Source organism: Colletotrichum truncatum (assembly GCF_014235925.2).
Source record: "Colletotrichum truncatum strain CMES1059 chromosome Unknown Contig_0012, whole genome shotgun sequence".
NCBI classification, from domain to species: Eukaryota; Fungi; Ascomycota; class Sordariomycetes; order Glomerellales; family Glomerellaceae; genus Colletotrichum; species Colletotrichum truncatum.
In genome coordinates, this window is record NW_027222409.1 from 212130 (window position 1) to 230555 (window position 18426).

An 18426-nucleotide genomic window follows, 5' to 3' on the forward strand; every position below is an offset into this window, starting at 1 on the left:
TGAGCAAATTCTAATGGTTTCTTTTCCACTTTTACTACTATTTGAGATACTATAGGGATACGTTTCTATCTTCAGATTTATATTCTCAAAGTCTATGCCAGACTACGGCCAGGCTCATCGTGTCATTCGTAAAGATTGTGCAGGCTTGTGCTCATATCCTGGCTCATTGCCAATTTCTTTCTATGAGCATGAAAACGAAAAACAGAGCAAGTAATTATTAAACTATGTATTATAAAAGCAGTGATTTTTCCATGTGTGTATCCTAACATAGGGTCTCCCTATCTTTATAAAGCCTTTCCCTCAAAAGAACAAAGTGCTACTTTAAACGGAACTTCTTCCAATATTCCAGGTTCAGAGGAATAATAACCATTTTCTCACCTCTTGTAGAAAAGAAAGAGCTGTAGCTCAAGATTGGGCTTTCTTCGTCGCTTTTGTCCGGAGCTTCATCATGAGGTATACCATCCCATAACACCCAAACACAAATATTACAACGATTCCAGCGTTCCGCCAACCATAAGACTCTTTTTCAATATTGAGAGTCCGTAGGAAGTCACCACCATGTGTAAACTGACATACGCGGCAGTCAGATGTCGCATTTGGGTTAAGAAGATTTGTACTCGCGCCCATGCCCAACTGGTAATCACCAAGGTAGGCACCACATGTTTGATTTGCAGGTGGATGAAAAACTGCTAGCTCACCCTCATCGCAGTCAACGGTTTTGTCCCAGGTCGTGAATACAAGTAGGGAACTCAGGAGATAGTTGAAAGGGTCAAGATAATATATCCTATATGATAGCACGGTTAGAAATAATCTTAGTCTCCACATGTTACTTCAAAAGAAGACTCACCAGTATTTCCAAAAGTTTTGAATTTGGCTATACGGCACCATGACTCCGCAGAAAGAAACCAACGTTGTGATAACTAGCGGATTGACTAGAGATGCAAAAACGGCATTGGGGGCATAGGCGGCAATCATTTGTCCTATGCCGGTATACAAAGTTTCATACATAACCTAGGTTGAAGTCAGCAATCATATTCGCTAACATCTCATTAAATGGATGATGTTTGAGCATTCTTACCACAACGAAGAATACACTCCCAGCATGCGCAGGCGAGGTCGGGAAACCGCATGTGAAGTACCAGCAGACGTAATACATGAGAGCGCAGAGAAGCAAGTATGGGAACTCTGAAACGATAAGACCCGTTACGAACGGAGCCCAGTGATACATTTTGCTCTTCTTCTCACGAGCTTCGTAGATATCTCGACGGTCAATGAACAGTGGCTGGAGTTGCGAAATGACTCCCGGCGCCACAAAGATAAGGTTGAAGATGCTGAAAAGATTCATCTGAAGATCTGTAAGACGATCTCCAATCATCCAGAAAGAGAATCCGTTAAGTAGCGGCAGGGTTATGTGAAGCGCAAACTTGTTGTTGATATACTCCGTGTTTCTGAAGAGAGAGATATTCATACGGTGGGTGACAAGCCTAACTTGCGTCCACATGGAGGCTGCAAATTCTTGTCCGTCATCGGTGTGCTGCTCTGGTTCTCGGCTTGCTCCTGTTGTGATGATGTTGTCCAGCTCTTCAGTAAGTCGCGCATGTTCCGGAGATTCTAGCCAAACCTTGTTCCAATCTTGATGAGACTGTTGCCCAGCCCCAGAGACCACATTGATAATGTATTCAGCCGGGTTCTCTTCTGGCGAGCAAGGCTCTCCGTATCGTTCAAAGTAACCTTTGATAGTATTCCCGTTTTCACCAATAGGGCCAAAGTACGTAGTCTTGCCGCCCTTAGCGAGCAGGAGAAGGCTATCGAATTGCGAGAATAACTGTGCTGACGGTTGGTGGATGGTTACGAGGATAGCCTGTCCGGCAGAAGCTAATTTTCGAAGGAATCGGACAGTATTATAAGCAGCTTGTCCATCAAGGCCTGAAGTAGGCTCGTCCAAAAATATCAAGATGCTTGGCTTGGCCACCAACTCAACACCGATAGTAAGTCGTTTGCGCTGTTCAACTGAAAGACCAGCCCCGGGTCGACCCACGAGTGTATGCTCAAGATCATGGAGTTCGAGAAGGTCGATAATCGTATCAACGTACCGGAGCTTTTCAGCGTCGGGCGTATCTCGAGGTTGACGTAGGAGAGCAGAGAATTCCAAAGCTTCTCGAACCGTTGCTAAAGGCTCATGGACGTCAAGTTGTTCCACGTATCCGGCCGAACGTTGAAATGAAATTGGAAGTGGACGGCCATCCACCAAGATCGATCCATGAATTGTGCCTTCAGTCTTTCGTTGGGCAAGTACATCAAGAAGCGTCGTTTTTCCAGCTCCAGAAGACCCCATAAGAGCACCAAGCATACCGGGACGGACATAACCTTGGACATTGTCGAGAAGGACGCGGTCGCCGTCGGGGGTTTTGACGGTATATGTCAGATTTCTCCAGGTAAAGATGCTGTTGTTACGAATAAGATCCTGGCCAGACTCGCTGTCAGAGACTGTAGGCGAAGAATCAGTCGAAGGCTTTTCAGTTTGTAAGGTTTCTTCGTCTGTGTGACCCAAAATGTGTTGTGATTTCTTCTGCTGTTCTCGAGGAATCAGGAGGCTACGGCCACCTTCTCCCAAAAGTCGCCACTTTGAGGTGAAGAATATGGTAAGTCCAACGTACAACACCCACCATGCGCAGATAATGCCCACGTTACGCCAAACATGAGTATGGCTGAAGGACATTGCTGCAAGATACTCGTCGCCTGTAACGCTTGTAGCACCAATCCTCGCGCCAGCAACTCCAGCACACGCCTGCTGTCCTTCGCCAGTGCCGTAGCCGGGGCCATTGGGGATGAGGTTGGGACCGACACACGGAAGATCTTGGCCATGAAACTCATTGCCGAGAAGGGCTTCGAAGGCGTATGCCATTGGGTTGATCCAAAATATCCAGCCTAGCCATGGATGCATTTCAGATTTGAAAATCATGTAGCCCATGTATACGAAGAAACTGACGATTGTCAGACCAGAAACTTTGGTCGCGGCATCGAATGTCGGAAAAGCGGCGCCGATAAGGCGGAAGGCCGCCGTCATGGTCATGGCGGTGACGAAATTTGTGCAGAGGTATGTGAAGAAGGCTGCGGCAGAAAGCTTGAGGCCTACCATGAAGTACAAAACAAGGCCAAAATGAGTTACTTGGAAAAGAAGAATAGGAATATCCGCAACGATCTGGGCGATACAAACGGCGGCCGGTCTATAGAGCGCAAAGGATCTGTGTTTAGCCAAGATTGGTCTGCCCGTAAAAGAGTCTGTAACTTCAGAAAGAGCGAGGAGTGCGTTGTAGAGAATTGAGAAAAAGAGGGCGCCACCCTTCAGAAAGAGACCGAGCGAATTGTCGGGAGCTGCATAGAAGAGCGAGCCTCCGACAAGAGACTGGACAACTGTAGCACCTTGCTTCATCAACAGAGTCGATTTATCGCCCCACAAGAGCTGTGACTGTCGAATGACAGCGGCTTTGACTTGGCTGAAGAAGCTGGAAGTAACAGGCGAGCTATCAGAAACCCCCCTATGTTTCTCACTAGCAACCAATTCTTTGAATAAGGCGGTGTTCTGGATAGCTTGGTCACTTGTAGGGTAAAGCCGGGCCTCCTCATCCATTTTAGCTTTAAGAGCTGTGCAATCGTACGCTCCGCGAATCTCGTCAGCATTTCGAGGGAAAGTTTTCTCGAAACCAGGGGCGATGATGCGTTCGGTAGGGACGGTTACGCCTGTCAAGAAATCTGAGCGGTTCGAACCAGAATCTCTCAAGAAACCTTGCTCGGTCATAAAGGGAACTGCTTCTTTTTGAGGGCCGTAAAAAATTTGCTTTCCCTCATCCAGAACCAGAACCTTGTCGAAGTGCTCGTAAATGCCGTTGCCCGCCTGGTAGAGGGTGATGATGGTAGTAAGTCCGAGGGAATCGGTCATCTCCCTCATTGTTTTGATCCACTCAAGGGCCGTGCTTGCATCAAGACCTCTTGTAGAGTTGTCCCAACAGAAGACGCTGGCACGAGTAGCCAGACATTCTAAAATTGAAACGCGTTTTCTTTCTCCACCGGAAACACCCCTGGTAAAGGCATCGCCCACTTTGGTGGATGCGGTATGAGTGATGCCAGCTAGGCGCAGGAGGAAGTCCTTCCTGTGCTGCACGTATTCCTCGGGTGTCTTGAACCCGGGTGGAAGCTCACGCGGGACTTTCATACGTGTGGCAAAATTTATGGTATCTTGAACAGACAACGCCGGGTAGAAGATCTCCTCTTCTGTGTTCATGACGATTTGACCGCGATATTGCTTGGCCTCCTTGTCGGACATGCTTCCAAAGAAAACTTCTCCAGTAACCTCTTTATAACCGGACCGATTGTTGGATAGTACATTTAACAAACTAGTACAGCCAGCGCCGGGGCGCCCGAGGACGAGTAACATCTCTCCTGGCTTTACGCAACCTGAGGAATTGTCGATAATTGTTTTTAATGGGCGAGATTTGTTGGTCTTGTGGAAAGGATAGAGTTGAGAAACGACATTCTCGTTGAAAGCTGCATCGTTGTGAACTCCCTTGACAGTAAGGTTCCGCCAGGTAACACCGAGCTTCCTGGGCTGTTCCCCTTCTTCTTCATTTGGGTTCTCCATTCTTCGAATTTGCACAGCGATTGACGTCGTGATTAGGGTTGTAATTCGATTGTATTCGGAATGCCTTAATGTGTGCTTTATCGTGAGGTTCGTTGTCTGTCGATATCATCTAAAACTCGTGTTTGACGGCGTAGTTATTGATATACAAGTAAGACTCGCCAGGTAAAAACTCTGAAGCAGGCACAGGTCGACGATGCTTGGTGTGATGATTTATCAGCCATCTGAAGCCGGGAACGTCGGACATGTATACTGTAACCATTATGATCTGAACACACATCTTGTGTGAATGAAATTTGGGGCTTTCTAATGACGTGCATGCGCGAAGCAGAGTCATGACGCCAGCGATGCAAAAGCCTCCGAGGGGAGTTCATCCTCACCGGACACACAAGGGGCGGGACAACTGAAAAGCGCGCTATGACTAATTCTGGATCTAAAATGTATGTATCACCCGTAAAGAAACGGTAGGTTCTGTTTTGACATCCAATAACGTCCCACACCCACTTCTGGGCACCCCCCACATTTGGGCACCCCATTTACACCAAAAACGCCGTTTTTCGAAATTCTATATTAAACTAACTACTATACTTACTAAGAAAAGAAAATATATATAAACTATGTTAAGTATAATTATAGCCATCTAATTTTTTATAAAGGTTTAAATATAATAATAGTTATAATATAGAAGTTTAAAACTAAAAGCTTTAAAATGTTAGTAGATACTAGTAACTTACTAGTATTCCTTAACATTAGAAAAATATATTTTCGCTTATATATACTTATTTAAAAAATCTAGGAAATTAATATTTATACTTATTAAAAGTATATAATTATATCTAAAAGAGATTTAAAAGTATTACTTTAGTAAATATAGTATAATTAAGGGTTAAAATTCTATAATAGAAACTTTTCTTAAGGGAAATTTTAAAATATTATTCTAAGCTTAAAGAATTTTTTACTAAGTATAAGAATATATAAATCTACTATATCTTACTTAAAAATTCTAATCATATTAGTTAAATATCTCTACCTATTTTATATATTAAGATATAGGCTAGGTAAATTAGTATTATAAATGTTAAACCTTGAATTTATAATACTTATTATTAATAATACTAGTATATAGCTACTTAAGTATTATAATTAAGTCTTAATCTATTTAATATATATTTATTCTCTTTAATAAGTAAAGTATTTAGTTTAATATAGAATTTCGAAAAACGGCGTTTTTGGTGTAAATGGGGTGCCCAAATGTGGGGGGTGCCCAGAAGTGGGTGTGGGACGTTACAGGGGGAAGCGATGGCACCAAGCTTGTTCTTGTTCATAATTCTCTTCGATAAGCAGAGCTTTAATGCCCCTACACTAGAGGAAAAGGTTTATTCAACTATCAGCCATAATCTGACCTCATTGAATACGAATAACTAGAAGATGATTGGTTTGCTAGAATGAAGTGGAGATACATTTATTATGGATTAGAAATCCAGGCCCTTCTTCGAGACACGCATTGAATAATTGAGCTATGAGCGGAACAGAGTGAAGCTGAAAAGTGGCAGCGCAGTGTTCAGTAATCTTTGTGGCACTACCGGGGTTCGAAGCGGGTCTGGAACGACAACAGCAATATTTCCATCTTTTTACATATGTATCCAGTCAAGGGAGACCTTGTCTGGTAATGTATTCTGAATATGTACAATTGAACTTTGATCAATCAGTTCGTCGTCCGGAGTCATAGTAAATAAGTCCACAACCTAACATCTAATTTCCGTGGTCGGATTGCGATTTTGCCGGTACCATCAGGGACCTCGCATCATTGATGCTTGTATCATTTGAAGCAAACCACATTCTCGACGCCAGCATGGTTCACTAGACAGGCGACGTAGCCTTTGAGCAACTCAAGATGTAAACTTACTCTGGATCTGTTGAGGCTATACGAAAATCACATTGGCCCCTTTGGGCTGCATCCACTAGATGTAAGCCATTGTGTCGCCCAGCGTCCCTTTTCTCGAAACCTAATTGAGCGGCTTACCTGATTAGTGATACCGGAGGCTTGCTTTGCTCCGCAACGAAGAGGATCCGAGGCTGTGTTTCACGGACTAGTCGAATAGTGGCCGATCATTAATGCTCCTAATCAGGTTAGAGGTGGATCTTCACCCATGGCTGGAGTTTTAAACCCTCCGCGGATGCTTTAATAAGAGACACCCAAACCGTGGTGGATGTCCAAGTAACACTTTTGGCGACGACCTTTGGACTTCTCTCCAATAGCTACCAAAAAGAGCTCAAGTTCACCACACGCACAATTCGTTTACGCACACATATCAACAATTGAAAATGGGCATTACAAAAGTCCATTCAACACAGAGACGTACCTCTTGCGAAGGATGCAGGAGACATAAGTCAAGGTGTCGCCGTCTTCAACCAAATGATACCAGATGCTCCCGATGCATTGAACTTGAAATAGACTGCATAGCAGGGCAGCAGAAGAGGATTGGGCGGCCTCGGCGAATAATTTCATCTTCTGGGGAAGCGCTTCAGGACACTTTGGTATCCGCTCTCGCATCGGAAGATATTCTACCCCAAACTACCAAAAAACCTGATCATCAACAACTTACTCCCACATCTGAAAACTCTCTTCGATCACTATCGAAGCCTCTGAATTGTTCTCCCGACACTTATTTCTCTCCGAATTTGCCTTCAGCACCTGCGCCAGCTGTTTGGGCAGACAGGTCCGCATTTATAGGCGGAGAGCAGCAAGCCGATCCGGGTATGGAATTATTACTTGAAGAAATTTTCGCATGGGACAACTTCAAAACATCGACCAAGTCCACCGCTCTTGGAGCGGGATTGTCTCCAACCGATAGTACACCAACCACACCGTCGCATTACAAAACTCCATCGAACTCATCTCTTGGCGGTAGCATCAGTACCTCTCTTTCGACAATCATGCCGATGATACCGCAAGAACAGAAGACCAGTTGGCTAATAGATGATTCAGAAGCACTTGGTAGTCTTTCGAAGATAAACCTCGACTTATACACCCGCACGGCCGCAGCAGAGGCGAATAAAGCGTCAATAAATCTAGACTCCCTCATCAGCCAACAAGGACCGCTGTTTGTCGACAACAAGATATTGGCTGAGTTCGTTTTGAGGACCATTGAAGAATTTGCAGGAATTTCGACCCGTCTCCTTACAACCCGGACGGATGGGTCCTTGCTGCAAGGTCAACGACCGGCAGTTTCCTATGAGAATTTACTCTCTCCGACTTCGCTATCCCACGATGAGGACTTTTGTGTCCAGTCATCTTTGAGAGTCTATACTAAACCATTATCACAACCGCTCGCTCTGATGATCACCAGTGCCTTGAGTCAAATTGTCGGGCTTTTGGAGTTAAATATTAGGCACCTTTTACCACGCATCAAACGTCTGCATTTTCAACCCATTCATGCCGTGCCGGATTTCATGTTTGGGGGCATGACACTATCACAGCCCTGCGCACAGGGTATATACTTCTGCGAAGTGATCTTGTATTTCCTGAATGCAATAGAGTGTTGCCTTGGGACAAATACAGCGTTGAGCGATAGTCAAGCGTGTTTACTGTCTGATAGGCAAAGGGAAGCACTCTTGACGGAGCTCAGCATCGGCCTCGGAGCCAATTCAAAAGACGGGATTCTAAGGTTGCGCAATCTCAGGAAATCGTATTACACTGCCGTTGAAGTCTTTCACGAATTCATCTATAACTAAATTTAGATGACAAATCAAACTGAATTCAACTAATTTTCTGACAAAGTCCTCCAAGCAACCCTTCTTTTTTTTTAAAAACAAGAGTCAAAGGCTGTCTCAACTTATATACCTCTAGTCAAAGTCTTATATCCTCGGTAAATCTGAATCCACTTGCTGGGACCGGAACAATACGTGACCGACCCAGCCACAAGTGCTTTCCATCACAGTTGAGGCTTCACTAAAGAATGGATCCTCATAACAGTGTAAGTCGCAATTTATAATAATTGGAACAAAGACTCACACATATACGCGTGATGGTAGGAAAGGTTTACTTGCTATAAATGAGTACCAAGACACCAGGATGGATTAGCATGTCCCCTTGTCTTTTGAACTAACAGCTAAGAATGTTCTCCATGGAAATGATCCAAATATATGGTTATCTTTTACATCAAATGTTAAGTTATCTAACGTACATCGATCAGCATCCCATTACCACCCGGCAATATCAGCCTGACAACCAGGCACTTCCCGGTCCCATATGACCTATGGTAGTATTTGGCTTGATTCGAGAGTAATCCAACGGTGGAAGCGGGTAATAATCGAGCTATCCTCTAGTTTGATTTATTCATTGTTACTCAGATGCTGCAATCATCTCCTTGAAGATCTCCGATGGCACCCTTTTAAGTGGTGCTAGCTGAGTAACCTCCTTGCTTGTGGTCGATGCAGTACACCTCCCTTCCCATGCTGTCTCCTGGGCACGCTTGATCGAGAGAATAATATCTCGAGATCCCTCAGGAGCATCTTTTGCAAGGTATTCGATAAATGATAAGTCCTTGAATATTACTTTATCAACCTTTGTTCCAGAATAACTCTCCACTAAGTCCACAATTTGCTGGCCAGTGATGTCCACAGGGCCATTAAGAACATATCTTGCCCGGCTGTGCGCTTTCGGGTCATCTTGGAGCAGAAGGTGAGCGGCAAAGGCTCCAACTTCGTTAGGATCAACAATGCCGACCGGGACATCCTTGGATGCCATGAGCTTCAGAGTCCCCTTCTTGCCCGTCTTTTGGAATGCCTTGACCCATTCAACGGCAGATGCAAGGTACTGTTGTGTAAAGACGTTAGGTTGAAGCGAAGTCCACCACAAGTTTCGGAACTCCGTAGTGTCTAGCAGAGCCTCAATGGCCCAGTGTGACCTGGGGTAGTAAACAGGAGAGTCTGGGCGGACATTGGCCGCAGTCGTCGAGATGCGGACCACGTATTGAACATTGGCGTTGAGTGCGCTGACGTAAAAGTTTGATTCTTCCGCAAACTGATTAGGCTGGTTGTGTGATGCGATGAAAGCTCTCTTTACGTTTTGATGACGAAGCCAATCTGCATTGATTGTGACCCAATGCTTTTCGACAACCTCCACATGAGGAAGCGTAGCAAGCTGTTTTGCCGCAGTTCCATCTTTGGAGCGAGTGAGAGCGAGAATACTGTAGCTGCAAAGATGACTCTGAGTATTGAGAAGTCGGGAAAGAGTTTCCACGACACCTCGACCCGTGTTGCCGGTGGCGCCAACGACGAGTATCGTAGGACTCATGATAGGATCGAAATGAGATATAAATTAAAGTTTCAGATTGGAGGCACGTACGCAGAGATTGAAGGTCTTAATCACTAGATAATTTGTACCGCGTTGTATTCAGTAGATTGTGAGATTAAACATGACATAAAGACGGGAACCCCTTAGAACGTATACTGCAGAACTCTACGCTGATTCATAATCACTGCAAGACCCCGCATATCTCGGGGTCACGGGGCGAGACTCCCGCAGCAAACGTAGGTTAGGGGAAGAGTTATTAGTAATAGTAATTGTCGCCGGCGGACGGACGAAAACGGGTTGATTGTTGAACCTATACAACGCCTCCCATCATGTTCCAGGCGCTCTAGATCTGATATTGTCAGCATTCATATCAAACGTACCCATGGATTTCTCACGCTGTCAGAATATTCAAACAGGCTGGTCGAACAATGTGAGTAGGACTCCACATTATGACTTATTGGACGTTTTTGGTCTCTTTCTCTTGCAAAGCCTACGTTATGCCCACGTTTGATTCTCCCTCTCTATTAAGAAAAATTCAGGTTAGTAAGCACCCAAGTAATGCCAACATCTTCGATTTGCAGGGGCGTTAGAATTATCCGCAGCATTCCTGATGATCCAGGTCGTACGCAGTAAGATTCTTTGCCTAGCCATCCATTTTGAGGGGAGATGTCTGTGATGGAGCAGAAATTTTCCAGTGGCCCCGCTGATTCGATTTCTGTCTGCTACTATGGAAAAATGGACCCAAACTAACCCATTACGGCATTCCATCGGCTACATTGAGCTCTCCTTGACCTTCAGCCGGTTGTAATTTTCACAAGATAACTTCAGACATTAGTTGGGAGAATTCCTGATCTCCGAAAAGTAAGAAATTCTCTTCGTATCCAGACGAATCATAAGCTTGGCTTTTCATCATAATACCCAAGGGCGAATGGAGAGGCAAGATGTGACATAGAATCTCGTAACCTTCAGAAAGCTACAGCTTTTGGAGCTCGATACCCCCTGGAGACCATCTCCCGGCTCATTCTCTTTACCAAAGCATGGTTTCAGGTTTTATAGGTGCAGGTCCCGATTTTCAAAGGTTTAGCGCTGGAGATTAGTGATCTGCCCGAAAGGAGTGTGGTAGCCTAGGGCAAACCCAAACATTGCTTTGGGAGACAATTCAAGCCCATCCAGGACGGAAATGGGCAATGACAAAAAAAGGAAAAGAGGGAAAATATAGAGAGATCATAGCAAACAGATCAAATTACAACAAGACGGAGAGCGGCAAAGGCCACACTTCTTATAACATAGCCCTTATCACGTCGTTTGACAACCAATTACAGAAAATTGTTGATCAGTAATCCAATAATAGCTAGTCATTTTGTGGAGACAACATCAAGCAAGGGGCAAACAGGTGGACTGCCAACGTTATTTCGGATGAAGATTCGATCACCCAAAGATCGGCCAAAACCGGCTTTCCGGGTAGAACCGTTAAGTCGGATAGCCACCACATAACCGAATTAGGAATTACGTCACATCAAAATGACTACTAATACCCTTTTACCTAGGTTCGTCACGCATCTAGTCTACAAGGTTATTTCAAAACGTAAGCTAATTGTTTGACAATGTCGACTAGAATGCAGCAGTCCGGCGGCAGCTTTACCACCAAAAATCACTCCACAACCTATGATTACATATCCCCTCTCAAGCTTGACCTAACCGGCAAAAGCGTCCTCATCACAGGGGCAGCTTGGGAAGACGGGGTTGGTTATGCTACAGCCACAGCGTTCGCCCGCGCGGGAGCTTCCGCGATAGCTGTAGCTGATATTCATGGCGTAAGCAGTCATCTTGTTGAAAAGCTGAAATCGGCTGCAACACAAGCAAATCGCCCCGAACCTGTCGTGCTGAGCTGCACTGTTGATATTGCAAGTCGTGACAGCGTTCAGACATTGCATAGTGTCATATCGAAGGCATTTGGCGACCGTTTAGACGTTGTTGTCAACAATGCGGCTCACATGGAACCGGTTAAACCACTCCTCGAGTTGGACCCGGACGTAGCTTGGTATACATGGGAGGTCAACGTTCACGGCCTCATCAACATGGCACGCGCTTTTCTCCCTTTGCTTCTTTCGACACGAACCACCAATGCCGATGGTCTCTGCACGATGATCAACGTAGCCTCTTCAGGCGCGCTCAGTGCCCGTCCCGGGAGCGCAAGCTATCGCAGTTCGAAGTTGGCGGTGTTGAGGTGGACTGAGTCGTTACAGTTGGAATACGGCGCGGAGGGGCTTGTGACTTTTTGCGTAAACCCGGGCGCGATCAAGACAAAGATCACGGAGCGTTTACCCGAGGCAACGCGGAACATGCTTCCTCATAGTCCCGATATTGCTGGTGACACAATTGCATGGCTAGCTGCTGGCCGCAAGGAGTGGCTCGGTGGGAGGTATGTAAGTTGCCCCTGGGACATGGAAGAGCTTACGGAAATGAAGGATGATATTGTTGAGAATGACAAACTTAAAATCAGGATAGTATTTTGAACGTCTACGGATCTATTCACAATGTTTCTGGTACCTATGCTTATGCATGATCACACGACCGCGCCGTCTATAATCTCGTTTGTTCCAATTTCAAATTCCATAGTTAAAATAGGCTTGAGCACATTATCCTCAAAACCGCTTGATTATTTTTTCTTACGATGCATTTATAGATGCATCCTGGCTTAGTGACATTTTGAACGCCCTTTTCACCCTTTTCACCCTCTCAACATCCACATGGACGATGACTATCTGAACAGGCAACGCAAACGGTTTTGATGATACTTTATTGTTCTGCCGATTTAAAAAGCGTGATTTGTCTCTTGAATGGGCATGTTGAACAAACGAACCATTCATCGTCCATAATATCCTCTCAATGCTTTTCATTTTGACTGACGTTCTATTTTTAGAAGTACCTAAACACAGACGCTCGTGCTTCTAGATCTTCTTTAAATTTTGGTTAATGAGTTGCACATTCGAAATCGTGATATCTTCAGCGGACAAGCTCTATCGTTGATTCAGCGAGTGGTCCGGAGATTCAGCACCATTTACAATAATGCGAGATGCTAGGGATGTTTGCAGCATGGAGATCTACCAGGGAAAAAAAATGTGGGAGAAAAGCACAGATGAAATGACACTCAACATGCGACGCGGCATGCGCTTGAATCGTTCATCAATCGATTCTGCGGCAGTCGTTCTCACAAAAACCCACGCTCGGACGTTACAGGCCAACCCAAACTCCAGCGAGAGCCAAGTGGCAGCATCGTGTGATTCCTTACAAGTTGTCATGGTCAGATCTTCCCGGGCACATGGTGTAGAGGATTCCACAATGAAAGCCTGTGGCAAAGGGGCTAAGCTAGACTTCGGGCTTGAAACCGAATTTACTTTCGGCGCCTGCTGGAAGAGTTCACATATGTGCAGAGTTTAACAAGGTGATCAAAAGGTGTCGGTGGCGTTTGATCCAAGAAACTACTCTTTGACCTTAATCAGTTTTAAACGGTGGTTAAATATTCTGCTGTCTTGGATGTCTCATTCAAAAGGGACACTGCAAATGCTTGTGCGGGGCTCTTCTTGTCAATGCCTGCATCGAGTTGGCCCAGAATACTTGTATGCGCACCGTTGAATGAATGCTTGGCGCTCTCAATGGTTTGATGGGCTATCCCAATGATTTTAATTAATCCCCACAATATAGTATTCAGAACTGCCTCAATAAAGACTCTTACAAAAAAAAATACTATTAAAATGTCTGCTGCACTGTAATAGATGAAAGACAAACTTTAAATTCAACCCAAAAAGCATGGCTCTCTATATCTCTGTATTCCAGTTGCTTTACTCCCAAGCCACTTCAACAGACTTGACTCCACGCGAACCCGATCTTAATAAGTGGAGAATCTTGCGGGATAGAGGCATGTCCGCCTCCAATGTTACGCTAACTGCTCCAATTACCCAAGGAAGGCTTTGGCGCTGAAAGGTGGCCTTGATGCCTCCGAAAGAGCATATTCGACTTCTAGTTATTTGCCAGAGCTCAAATGAAACTACGTTGCGATACGCAGTTGGAGATAATATAGACCAAGACAATGCCACTACATGCTTTGAGCGGTTGTGTATGGAAAGGGCTTTTAAATAAGTAAAACATTAAGCTTTTAAATGACCTCGTGAGAGGCGGCCTCGAAGTTACTGTGGAGCAGTTGTTGATCTACAACTGCGGAAGCAATTAATGCTCGACTCGTCTGAACATAGCCACTGCCAAGCTACGCCAGAATTACTATTCAATTTCAGCAACCAACTTAGCCAAGAACAGTAAATATGAGCCAAGAGATCACTCTATTAAATCGCAATGGTATCAAGCATGCTAAGAGTCTTAGATCTATATAAAGGGTAGAAGCCTCAACACGTCTCATCTTTTGTCTCTTGGTCTTTACATTTCATACAAACAACAAAAACCTCTTTGCATACACAAGCCTCATAAACATACCAATTCGACACCATGAAGACCATTTCCATCATTCTTGCTTTCGTCGCATCTGTTGCGGCCCAGGGCACCTTTGGGTAAGAATTGCATCTCAAGTGTTTTGGCGTTGAAGCTGACTCGGTGCCTCTAGCGATCTAGTATCATGCCGGCTTGACGCATCGTTCGGTACTGTCTACATTACAGACCGAGCCCTATGTAATGGTGCTCGTGGAAATCCCGTCGCCGGTCAATGTTGTGTTCGATCTTTTGAGGAGGCTGGCGCATACCGTCGCCTATGTGGAGAGCGAGTTGACCAAGCGTCTGGAAGAAGGGCGTATGTTGAGGTTGTCAAATCGGAGACCCGCTGTTAGGTTGAGCAGCAAGACGTTGTCAATGAAAGATCTTGAGCAATGAATGCAGTACATACCGAGTAGATAGTAAAAGGACCAGTTCGTCAGTTTAAATTCATGAAACTAGCCTCTTAACGTTGAAAACTGTGAAAGACATGTGTAAACAGGGGCACCCTCTATTATCCACTTTCGGTAACGACAGTACTAACGTCGCACACCCACTTCTCGCACACCCCCACATTTCGCACACCCATAAATCGCTCATGTAGAATTTTATGTTACGACCCGTTGGACATGGTCGCCAACACGACCCCGCCTGGATCCCGGCGGCTAACGCAGGGCATATGTAACCCAGCCGGACAGGTGTAACCAGGGATCCTCGGAACGGAAGAACTATGGACAAGTCACGTGGCCTCGGGGATAACGCGGGGTAAGGACAACCCGGGCTGGATATGTTGGATATGTCAGATATCCAACCGATTCCCGGATATGTTGGATATGTCAAATATCCAACATAGCCAAGATAAGGAGGACCGTTCAGGACTTGTATATAGGATGGACTCGAGCCGGGCTCGAGGACAGACTTCCATAGCTCTTCAGCAATCAACTTTGTGATTACCCTAACCGGTACTTTCAGCTATACCTAAGTGACGACTACTCTACGACTCTTGTTGAGGCCTTGACTGATCACCAAGACCTTTGAAGATCTACGATTCAATCGACCAGACCCCAGAACGACTGTTACTGTTGTCAATCCCTGGCTTACTGTTAACACAAACCCACTGTCAGTTAGCTGGCCGTAACATTTTACCCTCTTCAACATTCTTTAATATCTTCACCACTTTTACAGCGATTATTATAATTCTTTGAATAGTTACTCTTATACGCTTAATGGGCCAGTATACGGAAACAGAAGTCAATCAAGCTCTCAATGCAGTTGCAAGTGGGCAGAGTGTCCGAAAGGCAGCTCATGATGCTGGAATTCCACCATCAACCCTCCAGTCTCGATTAAAGGGTTCACAGGCAAGAAATGTAGCTTTCTCTAGCTTCCAGAAGCTATCTCCAGCACAGGAAAGTCACTTAGCTGAATGGGTGCGTATCCAGGCGGCGTTAGGGCTGCCGCCAACACATCAACAACTCAAGGAATTTGCCCAGCGAATCCTAGACATCAGAGGCACTACCCAGCCACTTGGGAGAAACTGGATTCAGTTCTTTATTAAGAGAAATCCATCAATCAAGGTTCATAGAGCTAGAGCCATCGATTCTAAGCGTGTCAATGGGGCCTCAACTAATGTAATCAGGCAATGGTTTCAACAACTCGCCCTTCCAGAGATCAAGGCGATCAAACCACATCATCGCTATAACATGGATGAAACTGGTATCCTAGAAGGCAGAGGATCAAATGGCTTAGTACTGGGATCATCAGAAAGCTCATCAATGCGAAAAAAACAGCCTGGGTCTCGGGCTTGGACAACTATGCTTGAGTGTGTCTCTGCAACTGGTCAGGCGCTTCCTCCACTTGTTATTTATCGAGGGAAATCGGTTCAACAACAATGGTTTCCTCTTGATATCCATAAACGTGATATTTACAGTGGTTGGAAGTTCACAGCAACTGAGAATGGCTGGACTTCAGACTCTACAGCTGTGGAATGGCTTGAGAACATCTTTATCCCTCTGAATAAGCCTGATCATCCCTCTGAGCAGAGACTATTGATCCTAGACGGTCATGGCAGTCATGAAACAACAGAATTTATGTATCTCTGTTATAAACACAAGATATATCTCCTTTTCCTACCGCCACATACATCCCACGTTCTCCAACCTCTAGACCAAGCAGTCTTTGGGCCTCTCAAGGCGACCTATCGAAAAGAGCTTGGATACCTCATTCAACACAACGATTCTACAGTTGTAGGCAAACGGAACTTTCTTACCTGCTATGGAAAAGCACGCCAGATGGCATTTTCAAGCAAGAATATCAGAAGCGGCTGGAAAGCAACAGGACTATGGCCCATTTCGATAGCTCGACCGCTCATGAGCCCTCTACTGCTTGAGAATGCTTCCAAGCCCTCAAAGCCAGGCTATTCTACGCCTATGAGGGCCTCTGATGGTGGAAAAGACGAAAACTGGGCATCTGCTACATCCATAGTAGCCTGGTCAACGCCCAAGAAGACAGTTGATCTATATGATCAACTTAGCTTATTCAGCAAGTTGGATAAAGATCAGCAAACGCAGCGACTGTTGTTTCGGAAGGTTCAAAAGGGATTTGATGAAAAGGACTATCAATTGGCTACAGCAGAGAAGAAGATTGCAATGTTGGAAGCAGAAGTTGAGGCTGGAATGGTACGGAAGCGGCGTAAGGTCCAAATGAGCCCAAATTCGAAGTTTGCCAACATTGAGGCAATTCACAAAGCCCAAATTGAGGCTGGCGAAATTGAGGATAGCTCAGATGAATCTAGCGAGCCTGAATTACCTATTAAAACTGGCGATAGTATCACAGTTGCAGGAGACGAATCAGACTTATAGTTATGAAGTTGATGAATACCTCATGATGACCCAATTTATGGGTGTGCGAAATGTGGGGGTGTGCGAGAAGTGGGTGTGCGACGTTAGTGCTTAGATCCTCGTTTATTTCAAGTGCAGTGGTCTGGTGGCCGAGGCTCCCTTTGTCCAACGCCGCATGGAATGAAACTCTCTAGGTGCCTTCAACTTTTGATGAGACTATTGGGTTTCCCGTGTGGACAAGTAGTACTTAGGTATCGCGACGACGAAGTCTTCGAACACTTGCGCATCGAGGCTTGAGCCTGGCCTTCTCCTGAAGCTTTGTTTCTCTGCAATAATTGCTAGTATGTGGCAAGTGTATGCTGTCCCGGATAGTTCATCCGGTACATCCGACAGTTGACGGGATGCATGCCGCGGTGGCCGTCGCCGACGCCAGAATCGGCGCAAACAATTCCAATAGCCAAGCCCTTCCGCTTGGCAAACCACGTAGGTTTGTGTAATTGTCATAGACTGGACGAGTGAAATCCCCGCTGCAATGTCAAGCAGAAAACCTTGAGATGACTAAGAATACCCAAGGTTTCTTCTCAAAGGATTTAAAAGAGCTGCAGGTTTGGAGGGAATGCAGCTAAGCTATATCTCAATCAAAGACTTGGCGCATTTTAATACATGCTACTAATAATAATGATATTTTCATCAAAAACGCCGATATGGAATCCATATGATCGTTCACAGCTGGAACTGCTCCGGCAGCAAAAGGCCTTCCTTCTTCTTCAAGTACCATTGTCCTGAAAAAGGTCATCCTAGTACACGCCCGCACTAAGAGAATATCGCAGGCCGTGTAGTACGTAGTAAATCAAAAATGCGATAATGATAATCAACATTCTGTCTGGCTGCATGATTAGTGTTTGATTAAAATGTCTCCTACAGCAAGGGTTCTTTGCTTGGCATGCCATTTGGAGTGTTTGGTGACTTTCACCTCCACAACGGAGTCCGCTTCGGACACTTTCTTTTTATAGGTTTGTAATTGTCCGATTGAGTTAAGACGCGACGGCGCGGGAAAATTGTTTGCCGCCTCTCAACAATAGAGTTGCTCCGACAACATCTGCCTCTCTCTTTTTTTGCGGGAAGGGTTTACTCCTCTCATCTAACTCATCAAAAATTGGAGTTGGAAATGGTGG

The 18426-nt window shown here is 45.2% G+C and overlaps 5 protein-coding genes across 5 annotated transcripts; 3 read left to right on the plus strand and 2 right to left on the minus strand.

Moving 5' to 3' along the window:
• Nucleotides 1–405: 405 nt before the first annotated feature.
• Nucleotides 406–4639, minus strand: CTRU02_214878 (multidrug resistance protein; the record flags this gene model as incomplete). Its single annotated transcript, XM_036726609.1, has 3 exons — nt 406–784; nt 848–1011; nt 1079–4639. 3 exons carry the CDS (start codon nt 4637–4639, stop codon nt 406–408), a joined length of 4104 nt encoding a protein of 1367 aa, XP_036581796.1.
• Nucleotides 4640–8981: 4342 nt separating this feature from the next.
• Nucleotides 8982–9935, minus strand: CTRU02_214879 (uncharacterized protein; the record flags this gene model as incomplete). Its single annotated transcript, XM_036726608.1, has 1 exon — nt 8982–9935. The coding sequence occupies one exon, from the start codon at nt 9933–9935 to the stop codon at nt 8982–8984; it is 954 nt and encodes a 317-aa protein (XP_036581795.1).
• A 1521-nt stretch (nt 9936–11456) lies between these two features.
• On the plus strand, nt 11457–12451 carry CTRU02_214880 (uncharacterized protein; the record flags this gene model as incomplete). Its single annotated transcript, XM_036726607.1, has 2 exons — nt 11457–11482; nt 11551–12451. 2 exons carry the CDS (start codon nt 11457–11459, stop codon nt 12449–12451), a joined length of 927 nt encoding a protein of 308 aa, XP_036581794.1.
• Nucleotides 12452–14435: 1984 nt separating this feature from the next.
• Nucleotides 14436–14770, plus strand: CTRU02_214881 (uncharacterized protein; the record flags this gene model as incomplete). Its single annotated transcript, XM_036726606.1, has 2 exons — nt 14436–14497; nt 14551–14770. 2 exons carry the CDS (start codon nt 14436–14438, stop codon nt 14768–14770), a joined length of 282 nt encoding a protein of 93 aa, XP_036581793.1.
• Nucleotides 14771–16114: 1344 nt separating this feature from the next.
• CTRU02_214882 (transposase) lies at nt 16115–17272 on the plus strand (the record flags this gene model as incomplete). Its single annotated transcript, XM_036726605.2, has 1 exon — nt 16115–17272. One exon carries the CDS (start codon nt 16115–16117, stop codon nt 17270–17272), a length of 1158 nt encoding a protein of 385 aa, XP_036581792.2.
• Between the last annotated feature and the right edge of the window lie 1154 nt (nt 17273–18426).